The sequence below is a fragment of the Xiphophorus maculatus genome, chromosome 11 (genome assembly GCF_002775205.1).
Source record: "Xiphophorus maculatus strain JP 163 A chromosome 11, X_maculatus-5.0-male, whole genome shotgun sequence".
Taxonomy (NCBI): Eukaryota; Metazoa; Chordata; class Actinopteri; order Cyprinodontiformes; family Poeciliidae; genus Xiphophorus; species Xiphophorus maculatus.
The window spans coordinates 25,776,478-25,794,369 of NC_036453.1; the positions used below are offsets into that span (position 1 = coordinate 25,776,478).

Genomic DNA, 17,892 nt, shown 5'->3' on the forward strand with positions numbered 1-17,892 from the left:
GTAAATGCATGGCACTTTAAACACAAATATTGCTCTTGAAAAATGTTGCCATTTGAAATCGGCTTCTTCAGGATGTCACTTTCTTAAATAAGTATGATTTATAATACCGAACTGCAAAAATTACCTGGATTTAATCAGATTTTCAAATTTACTGATGCTCTTTTGGACCAAACAGTGAAGAAAATAGTAAAAATAAAATTCAGTTCAGTTTAGCTAGAAAAAATAAATATTCAGGCAAATTACAGAACATTAGTAGGTAAGCATACACATTTGCAAGTACAAATTGATGGAAGTCTATATGGTGATTCCAAAAAGATAATTTTCAAATAGTTATACGTCAATAAATAAATCCAACATAAAAAAAACATGCAATGTGTGATGCACTGGTTCTTTAGTTCCGTGCTCCAAATTTAACAGAACTGTTAAACTTTCACCTGCTTTTTTTTTGTTTTGAATTTGTTTTTCCACAAATTTTCTGATTCTCAACATATAAATGAATTATGAGCTACGGCTGAAAAGAGAAGTTATAGTCTCATATAAATATTAGGAACTCTATGTAGGAAGGGAAAACAGTAAATGCTACAAAATAAAGTTGATGTAGAACTAATCTAAATCTCTTTTAGCATGTTCACCACTTAAATTTATATTAGCCTTTTGTTATCTTGCAACAGATTAAAGGCAAAAGGGACAAACTATTTATCAGAACAATTTTTTACCCTTAACTTTTTTTTTGTGTTTCTTATGTGGGATATAGTGACATCTACAGGCAAGAACTCCAATTAAAATCCAAATATATTACTCATCTTGTTAAACATTTATCACTAGATCTATTCTGACATACCAACGAGGCAAACAAGTGGGAGGAACAACCTCCAATATCTTTATATGTAAAATGTCCATAGAAAGAGAAAATTTAATTTACATTTGGGTATCAAATTGTTTATTGAACAGTATTTCCAGCTTCACACTACAGAACATCCATTACCAGACCTTCTGAATCTGACAAACCACAACCACTCAGCAAGAACTCTGTTCCCTGGCCAGCGAGGGGGGAAGACATGAAGACATGATGATTGGAAACCGGAACACAAAAAAAGCTATTAAAGGAAAACTCTGATCAGGTCACATTAAACGTACACAGCCGAGTCAAGTTCTGCAAAATCGAGAGCAATGATGGTTTCCGACAACTGTCATGATGATGTCCAGACAAATTTGAATTATCTGGTTTATACTAAGCCATAATAACAAAGCAACCGCAACATAGCGGCTGCTGGCAACATTACCACACACCAACTCAGTCTCTTTGTGGTTTTAGATCCATCTATCACCGAGTGCTTCACTGCTTCATACCACCGTCCTTGTCAGATTGCACACTAAGAACTATGGCAATCTCGTTCGACACTACTTGCAATTAACAAAGCTTTGCAGATCTTCTAGGAACTTAATGTACTCCTTATGCTCGATGGCTGTGCTCAGCTCCGTGAGCTCATCAGCAAAGGTGTTGTCGACCCCGCGGTCAGCCAAGAAGTCCATCATGTGGTCATACAGAGCCTGAAAACAGACGTATCAGCTTGAAATGAATGTTTTTCAACATACTATGCAGCAGAGTAGGTATGAGTTCACTGTTTCTGCTCATACCCAGTCCAGAGAGTCTGTGTTGAGTGTGTAACTGGTCTCCTTCCAGTCTGAATCTCCCTCTGGCTGGAAGCTGACCTCCCGGATGGCAAAGATATCGCTCTCCTCCTCACCCTCACCATGGCTCATCTACAGCGCGCCCACACACACAAAAAATCAGAAGTTTTAAATAAAAACTAATACCCAATACAATGGCTTCTGGTAGATTTAGAGGGTTAAATGCAAGACTTTTCACACAATTGTGATGCAAGTTTAAAACTTCCATGACTTGTGAAGAATACCCAAGTTAAATTAAAAATAACTTTTAAGTTAAATACAACTTTTTAAAAATACTGTCTTATTTTAATATTTTAAATTTTTTACCTCATCTTCAGGAAAATGGCAGTCAAACACAAGGGAGTGTTTGGCCCCCTGTTTTGTAACTTCAATGACAAAGTTGGGTGTTGACACAATTTCTGGCTGTAAAATGAAAACAGAGTTGTCATGAGGTAAACGTTCATATTCACAGATAACTATAGGATTCTACATCTCAGGTGAATAAGGAAATCTAAAAACAGCCAGCAATTACTACATCAGGAAGACAAAAAATGATTTGGTTCACCTCATCCTCAGGAGATTTCTGCTGCTGTCCCTGCTCCACCTCCTCCTCAAAGTTGGGAGGAATACTGTTGTTGACGTTGAATGTAACAGTGATTCTATAGTAGGGGTGGAAAAAAAATAAGGCACGTGATTAACATTAAAAGAATGACTTTTCCCAAACCTACTTTTTTTTTCCCTTTAAACTGCAGCTAATGCTTGCAGTTCTTTCTGTTTGAAAGCACTGGTTCCAGTGGACCACCAACAGCACCAATTGAACCGAGTCAGAGGAAAGAACTACTTTCATCAGAAAGTGGAGGCAGACGGAAAAAAACCAACAACAACAAAAAATGTACATTGCTGTAACAGCGATAAAACTGGTTCAATCATGAAGCTGGTTTAGAGGAAAGACATTTAATAGAAATATTGGCTTCCTTACTTTTCTCCAGAAAGTTGTTTCGTGAGTTTAGCCTCTGTGCCGTTCATCTCCAGCTCCCAGCCTCCTGACATCTTAGGGAGAGATTTGTTCTTCTGGATCTTCTTCTCTTCCTTGATTTCATCCGACAGGAACTCACCAAACGCTTTGTCACCTGTTTTAAATATGTAACAGATAAATTAAGATAGTCAGACTGACTCGCTACTATCAGACTGTTGTACTCCCAGCCTTAGTATTTGAAAACAGAACAGCAAAATTGTTTTCATTCTATATTTTTTGTGTAATTCTATGTATTAAAATTGAAATATGACATAAATATCAATGACATTACATTATAGCTGTAAATATCTGTTAATTTAGGAAGAGTGGAAGGACCTTGTTGTTCTATTCCATTTTTAAATAGAACAACAAGGTCATAAATGTTATGATAATCTCTTACTAGCCCATATCTACCTGTGACTGACTCAATTCAGGGAAAAAATAGTGTACATTATTATAAGCCTACACTCATCAGGCTAGGGAATTAAGTCAACCTAATTTTTCTTGATCAGATGCTCAAATACTCTAACTTTTCTAATTTTATATATTTTTATTTAGATATATTAGGTGAACCAGAACTAATTTTCAGCCAGTAAATGCGTCCATCAACCTGCTACCTATACCCATCATACTCTATTTTGAGTTGACAAAAAACACTGAACGATTAACGCCAATTGCCTTGTGATTCCTGCATTTTCTTAAAATTACTACAATGATCAAAATATGATTGTATTCATACTAATGTGCCCTTAGAAAATAAACCAGAACAAGTCTGATCAATGCGTCTATCCAGGATGCCACAGATGCCTTACATCACTTTCAATGACGTCCTTGTAGTGACATTTAGCATCACCAAGCTCTTTACTGTTGGTACATAATAAACCATATAAACTTAGTGCTGTACTTTTCATTTTTAAGCGTTTACAGTTCTAGCTAAAAACAACAAATTTTAACATCAAGGTAAACGACAATTAATTAGCATAAGGGTGCTATTAGACTTTACATGAGACAAGAACACTGCACAGGTTACGTTTTTTAGGAGCCCCACAGATGGCATTTAATTAGGCTCCATTATTTTAAGTCTTTACCACAGAACTAAATAGCCAATTGGTTGGCTAACTCAACTAAATTGGTAAAATGCATTAACGTTACCTTCCGTGTGTAGTCCTCCACATCCACACGATACTGACGGATTTAAAACTTTAGAGCTCAACAGCTTGGGCCTGTATCCCGACGAAGCTTCGTTGTTATTCAACATCCATAGTGAGCGGGTGAACGGCCGAGTCGTAGCCGAGCCTGGAGAGCGCAACGCCGGGTAGCTAAGAGGCAGGGCTCGCGCCGCTGACGGAGCGGCTGAAGAAAGGCGAACAGCCGCTCCCACCGCACGGACAACCGATTTCAGCATGGCTGTGTGGATATAAGAAGCTTTTCAGAAACAGGATAATTACGCTTAAGACCAAAGAGACCTCTGTGAGCCTCACGACTCCTGCTGCCGCTACAAGAAACACGCAACACGTGTGGAAGGACACATTGACCTAGCTTAACTTTGACGTTTGCACCGGAAGTAATACTTTGACGATAAAAGAGAGATTTAAAAAACATTCAGTTTATCCAAAATTAATCTGAACATATCAGCAATTTTCAACTTATCAATAAGGAAGAAAAAACAAAATAAAAAAAAACTTTATTCAAAAAGAATAATCATTTGATCAGCGCCCCCTGTGGCTACAATAGATACTACATTAAGCAGTGCTTCTGCTCCGCCAGGATGGTTTTATAATTTTCGACCATTCTCTCCTTCAATCAGTGACTTAAAATATCCAATAACAAATCAAATCTAGAATGTCTGCTCGCATTAAAACTGATATGTTTCCAACTTGGTCATGTGTCTGATCATGAAACAGTACCATCACTTCTTACAAGATGCATGATGCAATCCTTGTTCATGTTTTATATTATGTAACTTTTGTACTTATGATTGCCAACAAGAGTGACCAGTTATTGAATTTTAATATAAATCATATTTTTTGACTAGATCTAAAATAACTAATCTGTCTCAGAATTGTGAGACATTATTCCATAACTGAGATACCCAAGTCAAAAAAGTGTTTTCTAATGATGACAGTGAAAAAAATGAGACATTTTCTCATAAATATGAGAGAGACACATTAAAAATATGTAATATCTTTATAAAAATTATGATATACTGTCTTATGACAATAGCTAAAATAAGGTAAGAAACTGCTTGGAAAATGTATGTCAATATGTACAGGGGGTTTATTTTTTCACAGAGCTCTAGTATCTCTTAAATATAACTAAATTAATAGTATCTCAATAAATTTTGCTTTGAGGACATAATTCAATACTTTCACATAATAAACTTGTGTTTTGAACAATTGAAAACTTCTTTTTTATTAGAAACAACTTTGGTTATGCAAGACTATAACAAATTCTTATCATATACAATAGACAAATTTATGAATTCATTCAATACTTGCACTTGTTCTTACAAACTGCATGCATGCACATGAAGTATTTGCTGACCTCAAAAGCTTCACCTCTAGTTACAGACATCACAGTAAGAGTGATTCCTTAGAAATTCAGTCAAAATAAAAAAATTTCTGCAGGAACCTCAAAATACATTAACTACAGCAGTTGGAATTTGATGCATTTTTTCAGGTTTTGTATACATATATATAAATGTATATATTGTACAAACCTGAGTCCACAGTAAAAAATAAAATTGATATTTTTCAACAAAACCTATAGTTTAGATTTTTTTTTCTTTTTTACCACTATGTCCATGCACTGCATACATTAGATGTCTAGCAGCTACAATAACCCAGTATCTGTGTGTTGGCTAGGTAACAATCTGTCCCAATACACACCGAGGAGTAAAGCATGAAGAGAGAAGGCATGCCACGTCCTCTCACATGCAATGTCACACGTTTAACATGCACGAGCCAATGTAGCAATGCCATCAGCATATGGAAATATTTTCATTTAATTCAAATGTGAATTTTTGTTCTGTCGAACAGATTATGACACATTTTACTGTCTTTGCAGAAAATTCTCAAAGACTATCCTTATAAACCTAAAACTACCTGCTGAGAAAGTTGAGGACATCACTGATCTTCAAGCTAACGTTTTGATATATATATGATATATATATATGATTGCTATAATATAGCAATGATTATAGCAGTCATTGCTATAATCCAGTTGCACTGAAACGTGCAGCCGACGTCCAGAAGTTTGGCTCTTCTGATTCCTGCCAACTGTGCTCCAGTGAAGTTATCTGTGTCCCTGAATTGCATGCAGATCCTGAAAGAGCTGAAGTAGATGTCATTTTAAAAAACCCCCAGAACAAACGTCATCACGTGGTGCCAGAGCCTGCAGGAAGTCAACAGATGTTGATTTGTACAGCTGCAGTAAAACATTCTTATCCAATGTCAGCTAGGGGGTAGTGGGCCCCAAAAGGTTTACAAGTCCCTCATTTATTCAAGAGTGCAGTCCTGTTAGCTCCTGCTGAGGTGCAGCTTGCGGCCAAAGTACTCCGGCGCTGCATCCAGCAGCCAGTCTGCGTCGACCAAACACAGGTCTCTCATGTAGCAGCGGGACGTGTACAGCAGCTCGTTGAAGACCACGTACGCCGGCTTGGCCTGGAACAGGACGGAGGACGGGTGGATGGCGACGGCCTGATGGGTGTCCAGAGCCAGGTAGCTTCCGTCGGGCTGCAGCTCGGCGGCGTTGATGAACATCCCGTGGGCGAGGCAGCGGCGGACGTTCCCGGTGTCGGCCCCGCAAGACTCGAGCTTCAGGTTGAGCTGGGAAAGACAAGTGCTTTGTTAAGTCAAAAGGTCAAGTAACAAGCAAAATGAAAAACAAATCACAAATTTCATCGCATTTTAGTCTAGGAAAACCTGACTTGTCGTCAAAGAAAGAGAAAAAGAAAATCACAATGCATCCCGTTAAAACATACTTTTCTGACACACAAAGTCTTTTAGTCATGGTTTCTCAAAAAGGAATCACCATTACTATAGTAATAATAACATAGTAATGACAGTGTATGTAAAAACAGTTGCTGTTTTCTTCTCAAAAATGCCTTGCTTATGAATGTTTATTAAAACAATTACTCTCCCCAGAAAAAAGTAATCAATCTCAATATTTTGACATTTTATGAAAAAGTCTGAATTCTTCTTTTTGTTCAGTTCCCCGAATCCTCTTCAGTAGATGTGAGACCACTAATTGGCAACATTAAAATGCGGTTCACAAATTGTGGATAACCGGGCAAGAGGAGTCAGCATCCAGACTGTCATGTAACCACAAGTATTGTTTGCAAGCATAAAGGTTCTGAGGTAAGAAAATGTGTTGTTTTACCATTGTACATTGTCTGTGTGTCCTCCATTAATACAATCAACTCCATAAAATCCTTAACCGCTCTCTTCTGTTACCCACAGAGGCTACTAGTAGAAGAGAACCTTTTTTTGTCAGTGTACTTTGACTTCACTCCCATACACCTAGGCCTGTCGCGATAAACCGTAAATCGATTAATCGTACGATAAAAAAAACCTATCGACGTCATTTAATTTATCGTCCATATCGTCTCTGCTTGTATTTTTCTCTTTCTATTGATGACGCTGGATGTGTAGGCTCAACTCCGGCGCTATCCACTGACCCCTCCCTTCCTCATTTTTTAGGAAGGGAAAAATGAGAAGGGAGGAGGAGGGGACTATTACGTCAGGTAGTCAGCGCGCACATCATTTTGTACTGCTGCAGCTTTAGAGCCCCGTGAGGAGTTAGCAAGGTAAAGAAACACTATCTCATATTGGGGGAGGAGGGACTCGAAATGGAACTCGTTTCAAAGCCGAACGCAACTGCCGCAGTGTGGGAGTATTTTGGATTCAAACCAAATGACCGAGGTGAACCGCTGAACCTTTGCGAGCCGGTATGTCGCATTTGTCATAAAATAGTAGCAACTAAGGGTAGCAATACAACCAACTTGTACGTGCACCTAAAGCACAACCATCCAGTAAAGTTTTTCCAGCTGAGGAGGAAAAGTACAACCGGTGGCCCGTCTTCGTCTTCAAGTTCGCGACAGTCCACCGTCATTGAAACATTTCATCGACAGGAAGCATACAAAAAGGACGGCGCAAAGTGGTGCGCGCTCACAGACAGCGTAGTTCGCTTAATTGCTAAAGAGATGCTCCCATTTAATATTGTTGAAAAGCCGGCATTTCGAAAAATGTTGCAAACTTTTGATAGACGGTACGAAATCCCCGGAAAAACATACATATCACAAACGGCAATTCCACAACTTTACAGCAGTATTAAAGAGGACATACTGAAGGAGATAAAAGACATTTCATTTTACTCTGCTACGTCGGATATGTGGTCAAGTTCAAATATGACTCCATATATGAGCTTGACCATTCACTATATAGCTGCTGACTGGACCCTGCACTCTAAATGTTTAGAGACCAGGTATGTCCCAGTTCCAGTGTTGAGTGTTCTTTTGAAAATAAAGGATATACATCTTTGGCAAGAAATCGCATGCATTATTTCGTCATTTCCATTAAATCAGTGTAAAAAGGTCTTCAGACAATACTATCGTCTATCGCAATAGTTTTTTGAGACAATTAATCGTTCAGCAAAATTTGATATCGTGACAGGCCTACATACACCATACATGTAGCGGCAGCTTAAAGTGACTTTTTAGGGCTGTTGACAGTTGGAATAGAGTTTCACTTTTGTGTCATTAGTAAAACCTTTTGATGGATAACATACTGAGGTGCAGCTAAAACTAATGACAAGAAAAAACATGACCAACATTATCAGTAAAAAAGTGAGACTTTCAACTGTTTTCACTCACTACTAATACCATGTCTTACATAATTTAAGGTATTCTGGTGACATAGTAGAAAGGTAACATTTATAGGCACGTGTGTCATGACAAAGTGACAATGATGGTCGAAATTTTTCAACTGGTGAGTTGTTGCAAGTGGTTAATCATGATTACGGTTTAATCCCCAGGGTGGGTGCCGGTCTGTTTGGTATCTATCCTACTCCTCACTTCTCCTGAATTTCACAAGTACAGAAATTTTAGAAGCCCAATCTGAACATGGAATCTTATTTTAACAACAAAACAGGAACTGCACAGTCCACATAGAAATAATAAAATAAACTACTGAAATGTAATTCTTAGATGTGATTCTGATAAGCAGACTTGTACCTTCAGACAGATTTCTCTGAGCTGAGCCTGGACGTCTTTCACCAGGCCCATATTCCTGCTGTTGACAAAGTTTTCCCGACACCACTCCTACAACACAACACAATTCAAACGGGTTAGAGGTGGTCTTTCTGGACATTTTTGGGAGAATTTCTCCTCGTCACGCCCACCTTGTTACCGCCGACTTTCTTGAAAGCTCTGTAGACGTTGAGCAGAGTCATGTGATCTCCCTCGCTAGAAGTAAACTTCTTGCGTGCTGCGAGCACCTCGTCCCGCCGGGCTGGAGGGTTGTACAGGACGGTGTCCACCGACAGCAGAGACACGATGCTCAGGATCTCCTCGGAACAGGAGAAGTCCGGGGACAGCAGGATGGTCTGCGGCAGAGAGGAACCCGCATGAGGAAGCGGTGAGATATATTTGCTTTGAATTTTGTTCATGTGATGCCGCTGGTTCCAAATGTTCCCTCATGTTTGCTTTAAGTCTACAATAAAAGTAGGGCTGAAATGATAATTCAGATAAAAGGTGATTAACCGAATATAGAACTAATTGTCAACTAATTTTGAAAATGATTAATCGTTAACGGGAGTGTATAAACTCAAAAAACATGTGTCTGCTGAAACAACATGCTCAGAGCAATAATTAAGCCAAAACTGTACAAATTATAAATATTTTTTGCATTTAAGATAAAAAAAAGCCTTCTTTGACTATAAATATGTTCTAACAAAAACTCCAAAGTAGGAGTTTTAGCTTCATCTGGTTCAAATTCTGTGAAAAAAACAACAACCTCCAATTGAGCACCTTTTGCTATCCGATTATTAATTGGATAAAAAGTGTGAACTAAAGGAATGACACATTACTGCATTTTAAGCAACAAAATGTTTATTTCCTTAATTAAAAAGGAATTGAATTATTTATTTGCATCTTTTAATGTACGTATTTCAAATATTGCATAAAAAAGGCTTAAAAAGGTTAAATGAAAAATCTGCAGAATGTACCAATTTTTTTTTAAATTCAATTAATCGATTGATCATCAAAATAATTCGATTAGTTAAAAATAATCGTTCATCGCAGCACTACAAAAAAAGCACATTGCACCTTGGCATATCTGGGTTCCAGAGGGAAGCTGGCCATCCTTTTGCCCAGAGCAGTGAGGAGAACCTGCCCGTCCTTCCTCTCCACAGCTCCCAGCAGCTCCAGATGGTCCACAGCAGAGCGGACGGCCTCTGGGTGAAACAGGGACACAGCGATACTAACAGATCCACCGCATAAAAAAACAACAACAAAAACGCAAATCTCTGAACAGGAATAACTAAGCAACTGCTTCTTACCTGGAGAAGGTTTGGACATAAAATCAAAGTTCATCACATCAGGAATGCCCAGCGCCATAAGCTGCAGCATCACACCAGCTAAATTGCACCTGGAGGACATAAACACACACAGGAGAGAAAAGCTGCAGTAGAAAAGCCTCTTCCATCAGTCTGACCTGAATAATTCAGAAATTCCAGCAGAGGAGGCTCTGCGTCCTACCTCTGGATCTCAGGCACAGTCATGGGGGTGAAGTTGTCGAATTCCTGTTCGGTGTAAAGCCGGTAGCAGAAGCCGGCGTCCTCCCTGCCAGCCCGGCCGGCTCGCTGCCATGCTTGAGCCTTGGAAACTCGCTGGACTGCTAGCACCTCCAGACCGCTGTCTGACAGGCAAAACACATCGGAAGCAAGGAGGTTATGTGACATCATGTGTATTCTAAATACTGTAAAAATATACAAATTAGTGTTGGGCAATAAATCAATTTGATCTAGTTTTTGAATTGTTTTTAAAGATTTAACTTTAGAAAAATCTGGATTTTTTCTTCCCACCAATGTTTCCATTGTTTTTGATGTCCGGGCCATCACCCTGTTTGACAAGCATGTTTTTACATGATTAAAAAGTCTATTTTAAGTGCTGGAGGTTTTAGATGTGCTGAATTTGACTGAACCGAGGAGGTGATTCAGCTGAGACTGAGGTGTGCTGACCCAGGGATACATCTAAAAAGTTACAGGACTCTGGCCCACAAAGCCTGGATTTGGAGGTCCCTTCTCTAGACGTTCAAAAGTGATGGACCCAATTCAGGGGTTTGAATATATATGCACTTGTTTAAGAAAAAAAATATAATCTTTAAAAAAATGCAATGACATTTCTAGTTGTAAGGTGATAAAATATGGGGAAGTTAAAGAGGTTATGTATGAAAACATGCATCAGACTGAAGCCTCTCACCTGGATTGAACCGTTTGGCCTTCACCATCCCCGTGTCGATGACAAATTTGATCCCAGAGATTGTGACTGACGTTTCTGCGATATTGGTGGCGAGGATAACCTTCCTGCAGCCCTGCACAACAACAAAAAGCAGGAACCGTTGAGTGCTTCAGACGTCACAGCCAGCTACCTGCGCGTTTGCCGTCTGCTTTACCTTGGGCGCTGGCTGGAAGACCCTGAGCTGCTGTGCTGGCGGCAGCGATGCGTACAGAGGGATGACCACCATGGGGCCGCAGCTATCAGGAAGATGCTTTGCGATGTCTCTGCACGTCCTGGCCAGAGCCTCGATCTCCTCCTGGCCTGTCATGAACACTAAGATATCGTGGGACTGCGGTGCTTCCTGCGAATAAGCAGCATGGAAAAGCTTGTCAAAATGAATCATCTAACAAACCAACTGGGTTGATTTATTTTTTCCTGCCAACAAGTCCTGATTTATCATTTTTGACCGGAGTGTGAAGGACAACCTGATGGATCTGGAAGACAGAAACGAGTGCAGCCTGCAGGTAGTCCGACTGGGGCTGCTTGGTGTAGTAGATCTGAATGGGATGCTGCCTCCCCTCCAGGTACAGCACAGGCGACTTGTTGAAGTACTCCGAGAACAAATCCACGTCCATCGTGGCAGACATGACGATGACCTGCAGAAAGGAGCTGCTTTTCAGATGCTTTTTGACTAAAAGGTACAAAAAATAAATAAATAAATGACAGCGGGCATCTCACCTTCAGGGGAATCTTGTTCAGCTCCCTGCGTCTGCGCTGAGCGCTCTTCACCACGCCGAACAGCACATCGGTGTGCACGGTGCGCTCGTGGGCTTCGTCCAGGACCACCACGGTGTAGCGCAGCAGCATGGGGTCTCCGATGGCCTCGCGCAGGAGCATCCCGTCCGTCATGAACTTCAGCTTCGTCTCGGGCGAGGTGACATCCTCGAAACGCACCGTGTAGCCAACCTTAAAGAAGTAGTACACATGTAACAGTGAGACTTCAAGAAAACAGCAGTGTGCTTAAATATTAAAAATCAAATCTGTTTTTATCTGTAAACTGCCAAATTGCATCGTTATGAATAGATGTTCAATATTATTTCATTTTAAAAAGTACTTATCGAGTGCAGGGATGGATAGTTATAGAGATTTTAGCAGTTTGTTGATGGGTTTTATCAATACATTCAGGCACAACCAGACCTTTGAGAGAACATTCGTGATTTTGATACACCCAAAATGAAAATGAGTTTGACACCAGGGTTTCCCCCAGTGTATTATAAGCCTGGCGGGTCACCAGGCTTTACTTGTGCCCCCACAAGGCTAAAGCATTTCTTATTTATTCAAGTTTTTTTTAAATGTTTGCATTTTTTAAGACTTTCTAGTTGGTGTTCATGTATTAATTTTCCAATCTTTCAACAACACATAATTATTGAGTGATATTTTCAAATTTCCTGTTAACTTCAAACATTTTTTAACTCAAAAACACAGCGGTGGATGAACGACTGCTGAGCGCACAACCACCAGGCTTAACAAGTTTTCTGGGGGAAACCTTGGACCACTGTCCCACAGCATAATTCTGCCGCCACTATGCTAAACATTGGTGATGGTGTGTTCAGGGAAATGTGCAGCGTCAGTTTTCTGCCGCTTAACAGCACATCCAGAGAGTTGTGGTTGCAACTATTAATAGAAATTCACTTGGTATCCAACCTACTCCTCTCAAGAAAACATTGACAAAATAATTTTTTTCCTGTAAGTTTCACCGGTAAACTTTTATATATATATATATATGACCAATCATCTTAACATTTTCTGACAAGTCACTGCAACTCAGCTGAATTTTGACCAAACTTTTTAGCCTCCCGACTGCGATTTGCCTATACTGTATAAGCAGTTGATGTTAACTAGAATGACCAATGCTGAATTCTTCTTTTGCACTTTGACAACTTCTCAGGACAAGATTTCATTTGTATTAGGGTTACCATTGCAAAAACGTACTTTAAAGTATTTTTTGCACTTTAACTGTTACTATGTTAAAATACTGTCTTGTTTTGTGTGCAGCAATTTAAAGGTTTTTTTTAAAAGATGGTAAAAATAAAGTTTAACAGAACTGCAACTTTATGAGAAAGGTGGCGTAAAATCAGTCATTTTTGGCGACAACAATTACAAAAAAAATCGTCACAACATCGTGGAGGGACTGCTTAAAGTAGGCCAAAATACGCGATATGACAGCAACTAACACTAAATTTTATTTAGGGGTATCAGTGTATAGAGGAGTGAATATTTAACACTGTAAATCTTGAAGCACTACTTTGTGTTGATTTGTCACTCTGGTTATATTGTAAAAAAAAAATAAAATAAAATAAAATGCAATACCAGCTTCCCAATCTGAGTCCTCTTCTCCTCGGACACCCTGGCTGCCAGTGAGATAGCAGCGACCCGACGTGGCTGGGTGATGGCGATCAAGCCCTGCCTGCCGATGCCGGTTTCAAACAGGTACTGGGGGATCTGAGTGGTTTTCCCTGAGCCAGTCTCACCTGAAACAATGGAATGGGTCATGTTTAAAATGACAAACACACAGGAACTACATTATCTGCGCGAGACATGCGACGAGGGCAGGAATATTTCCCCAAAACTCCAAAAAGTTGAAAACAAATTAGCATTTAGAGTTTTACTCGTTCGGTGAGCGTAGTATAAAAGCCAGCAGCGGCTCTGGCTGTGTTTTACCTATAACAATAGCATTATGAAGCTGTCTCAGCTCGTTCACTAGCCGAGTTCTCGCCTGGTAGATTGGAAGCTGTTTCCTCTGGACGTCAATCGGTGTGGTCACATTTCCCTTTCTGGGCAGCAGCATTCCAGGTTTATTCTTCTCCAGGCGGAAAAACACGGACCCCGGCTTGAATTTTTTAGCCGGAGGAAGGTCGGGGTCATGGGGCATGGTCTGGAGGAAATAACCGGGATAGGAGAACCTCGGCGGCTTCTTGTTTTGGTGAGCAGATACGTCGAAAAGTTTCCTCGTGCTCGCTGACTGGACGCGCGAGCGTCAATGCGGATGTTTTGCTACATCTGCAAAAACGTCACCACGTGGTCGAATTCAAGCGCACACGTTTGACGTCACCGGCTCGTTTTTTTTTTTGTTTTTTTTAAAATCTTTTTTATTATCGATGTCCTTTTAAAAGTCGTTTATTTAAATGCAGTTCTACTAAATACACACACATAATAATAAAAATGAAGAGGGGAAATAATTAGGACCACATTCACCAAGCCCTAACTACATATTAAAATTTATATTTATATATATACATATATATAATATTAACCTTTATTGACCAGATAAACATCGGCGTTTTCATGGTACTCTAAATAAACGTTCATCACATGCATAATAGTATCACAACGTTTCCTGTAACGTTAACCAGTAATAATTTAAACATGAGCGCCTCTTAAAGTTGTCCAGCAGAGGGCGACATAAACCATTGACAGATATAACGGATTTAATCAGTATTTACTGTTTTCTGTCAAACGTGTCAACACTGTATACGGACACAGAGACTTTAAATCATCTCTTTTTTCCCCCCACTTTTCCTGCACTACAGCCTTTTAACATGATGTGTATGAATGGGTCAGGCTCACATTTTCCGCTCTTTCCTGCTTCTTCCTAAATACCCTTACTATATTTGAAATGTCTTTTGTTCATACTTGTATAAAACAGCTGTCATTTACAGCATTTTGTGAATTTTACAATGCTTCACAAATCATTTAAACACAGAGTGCATTATTTTTCAGTTTTAGTCAAAACAGTTATCATAGTTTCCTTTCTGGATTACTTGTTTGAATCTGCTGTCATCTCCCCTCTACACTCAGTAATATCCCATAGTAATCTCTTTTTATTTGTGGAGCTGGAGTGATATTTGCTACATATTGTTGTGTATTTTTATTACAATAAAGAAAACGAACCTCTCTGAGCATCTCCATGACCTCAGCATTCCATAATGCGTTTGTCAGGGCCGGGTTTGTGGGCCTGGAGCTCCCACAGGATGTTGGCCCTGCCATTTTGCACCACCTTTGACTTTGGAAATGTACAAACATACTCAACACATACTCCCTTGTCAATATTCCTGCCATTTCATAATAGCATTCAGTGATAAAATACAGAATTGTTTCCTATTCTCTACTTCATCACTGAACTTTCTCCAAGATGTCCCCCTTCAGCCTGGGTGTCCTATAAGCATCCTCAGCTGAGCTGAGCCACCATGCTGGCACTTCTCTGTGTCACCTTCTGTGCTGCAAGCATCTTGTACTGGAATGAAGAAATTATTAAAAAGATACATTTCAGCCTACAATTGAATGTGTCTACTACATAATGTGCATTAAGTGGGAAAAAATTATATCCCAAACATTGAGTTCTTTATGAAAACATTTTCACATTTTGATGTCATCTTTTTTACCCATGGAAAGGAACACGATTTACTTACACTTATACAACAATATTGTTTTGCCATTACACAAACGATAACAAAAAAATGTTTTCCTGATTCAGTCTTTAGAGGATTTGCTGGTATTTTGTGGATCATTGTCATAGTGCAACATCTAGCTCTGCTTCTGCTTTGATTTTTCACAATGTTTAAAGATTTCTCACATCTTTTCTCAGTCAATAAGTTGCTGATGTCAGCTAAAGCACAAGAAAAAAGATGGCAGTAATGAACCCTTCAGTAAATGCTCTGATTGTTTTGTGAGACCCCACACTTTTCTTATTCTCACTTGTTCACAGCTCTTTTTACTTCTTTTTGATGGTTGATTTAATGAGTTTCTCTAAAGATTTATGTGAAAAAGCATTTAATAACAAATTCATTTCACTTATTATTATTTTTTTTAATCTAATTGTCACGACCACTGGTTTCTGAATCCTGAAGTCAGCCTAATTGGTGTTTTTATGGCTGTAGAGATTTCCTACTTTATTAGAAGAAATATAGTGATAAATTGATATTTCCATATACTTTGTGTTTACATTTTTTAATTTATTTTTTGTCGAAGTTTCTTATTCTAACACTTTGCATTTCATAGTATCAGAATAACTATTAAGATGAACAAAACAAATCATATGAAATACAGCGAAGTAGAGAAAATGAATCAAGGAACAAACCATCCATCCATTGTCTAGCACACTTATCCTCACAGGGTCACCAGAGGTCGTCAGATGAGAGGCGAGGTAAACGTTCTGCAGGTCAGCAGGCCATTGCAGAAAATAAATCTGAACATATCAAACATTTCCCTCTGCCACATTTTGCAAAGGTAGGAAAAAATAAGGACATAAATTAACACTATACTTTCTATTTAACCTCCATCACATGTTGTTACTCTCTGCTTTGCCTGATAAACCCGTCATCAGTTGTCTTAAGAAATGAGGTGTAAAAATTCCTTAAATTCCAGAGTTCATTTGTCAAACCTTCATTCAGAGCAGCGCTCCTGTTGAAGCACGCTCCGCCATCCGTCATGGTGTGACGTTCTTTTGTCAGACTCACTGGACTATTACAATTGGAGGAAATGAAATGGTTCATGCACCAACATGCTTAGATATTCCAGAGAAATTGGTGCTTGCAACCAGGAAATTGTGTAACAAATTCCTTTTAATTGGCTTAAGCAGAAATACCTTTCTCTCTCCTTCCACGGCGTCTGCCGATACGTCAGTGTGCTTCATTCTGCTGACCTGCAATCGATTTCTTTCTCTCCACATTACTGAACAAAAGCAAATGCTTCCCTGTTGAGGTTTAGTTAATAATCTCCTAGGAGACAGAAGCAGAGAAGGTTAGACCTGGCAGTGAATTAAGATAATCTCTGTCTCACTGTGTCAACAATACACACACACACTGTTTATATTACATGATCTAACCGCCTCTGAGCTTTGTATGTGATTCTCCAAGTTTACCTGATGTTTGTGTTTCAGTTTCATCCAGAAATCCTCTTGGTTCGAAGCCAAAAGCTGGCAGGATGTGGCCTCTTGCGAATATAAACTAGAAATTCATCATCAGGTTCAGTGTTTTCATCAATTCAACTTTGACAACGCAGTCATTTATTTAGCATAACAATATGATATATCCCACTAACAAACTAACAGGTGCCACCATGAAGATATATTTAGCGGTTTAGCTGGTGGCTATCATGTTATGTCAGTGTATGAAAGTATAATTGTAACCAGGCTATGATCTCTTAAAGTGTTTCCAATGTTAACATACTGAGTTTTTTAAAGTACTTTTTAAGTACTGTACTTTCTGGACTATAAATTTCAGTTTTTTCATAATTTGGCTGGTCCTGCTACTTGTAGTCCAGAGCTACTCATTATGTTTTTCATCTTCATGCTGCATTTTCTGACTGATGTGTCCTGTGGTGCGGCTTACAGTCCGGAGAATACAGCAGTCTTTACCCATATTTGGACAAACCCCTTGGTCTGCAAACAGTCTCTGGAAAAGCAAACAGTCTCTATTGGATTGAAAAATGAAATCTGATGTTTAAGTCCACAAATCAGACGGTTGTCAACCATGAGTATTTCCTGTTGCAGAATAAAGCTAAAGGACCAATGGCTTGCCCTCTCAGCTGATCATGTGACTTCTGATGTGATACTTCATGATGAGTGCTACTGATTGTAGACCAGTGGGTATCCTGATGAAGACGAGCTGTAAAAGAAAAAGATAAAATGTATAATCAAAGACCAATCTCT

The 17,892-nt window shown here is 39.2% G+C and overlaps 2 protein-coding genes across 2 annotated transcripts; both read right to left on the bottom strand.

The window, feature by feature from the left end:
* Positions 1 to 923: 923 nt before the first annotated feature.
* On the bottom strand, positions 924 to 4,236 carry c1qbp (complement C1q binding protein). Its single transcript, XM_005800787.2, has 6 exons — positions 3,839 to 4,236; positions 2,651 to 2,801; positions 2,237 to 2,330; positions 1,999 to 2,094; positions 1,639 to 1,764; positions 924 to 1,551 (listed from the first exon to the last, which is right to left on the bottom strand). The coding sequence occupies exons 1-6, from the start codon at positions 4,089 to 4,091 to the stop codon at positions 1,402 to 1,404; spliced, it is 870 nt and encodes a 289-aa protein (XP_005800844.1). The 5' UTR covers positions 4,092 to 4,236; the 3' UTR covers positions 924 to 1,401.
* A 766-nt stretch (positions 4,237 to 5,002) lies between these two features.
* On the bottom strand, positions 5,003 to 14,248 carry dhx33 (DEAH-box helicase 33). Its single transcript, XM_005800788.2, has 12 exons — positions 13,905 to 14,248; positions 13,554 to 13,714; positions 11,922 to 12,149; positions 11,669 to 11,839; positions 11,359 to 11,544; positions 11,166 to 11,277; positions 10,443 to 10,602; positions 10,244 to 10,332; positions 10,011 to 10,138; positions 9,086 to 9,289; positions 8,919 to 9,005; positions 5,003 to 6,513 (listed from the first exon to the last, which is right to left on the bottom strand). Exons 1-12 carry the CDS (start codon positions 14,113 to 14,115, stop codon positions 6,205 to 6,207), a joined length of 2,046 nt encoding a protein of 681 aa, XP_005800845.1. The 5' UTR covers positions 14,116 to 14,248; the 3' UTR covers positions 5,003 to 6,204.
* Positions 14,249 to 17,892: the final 3,644 nt, after the last annotated feature.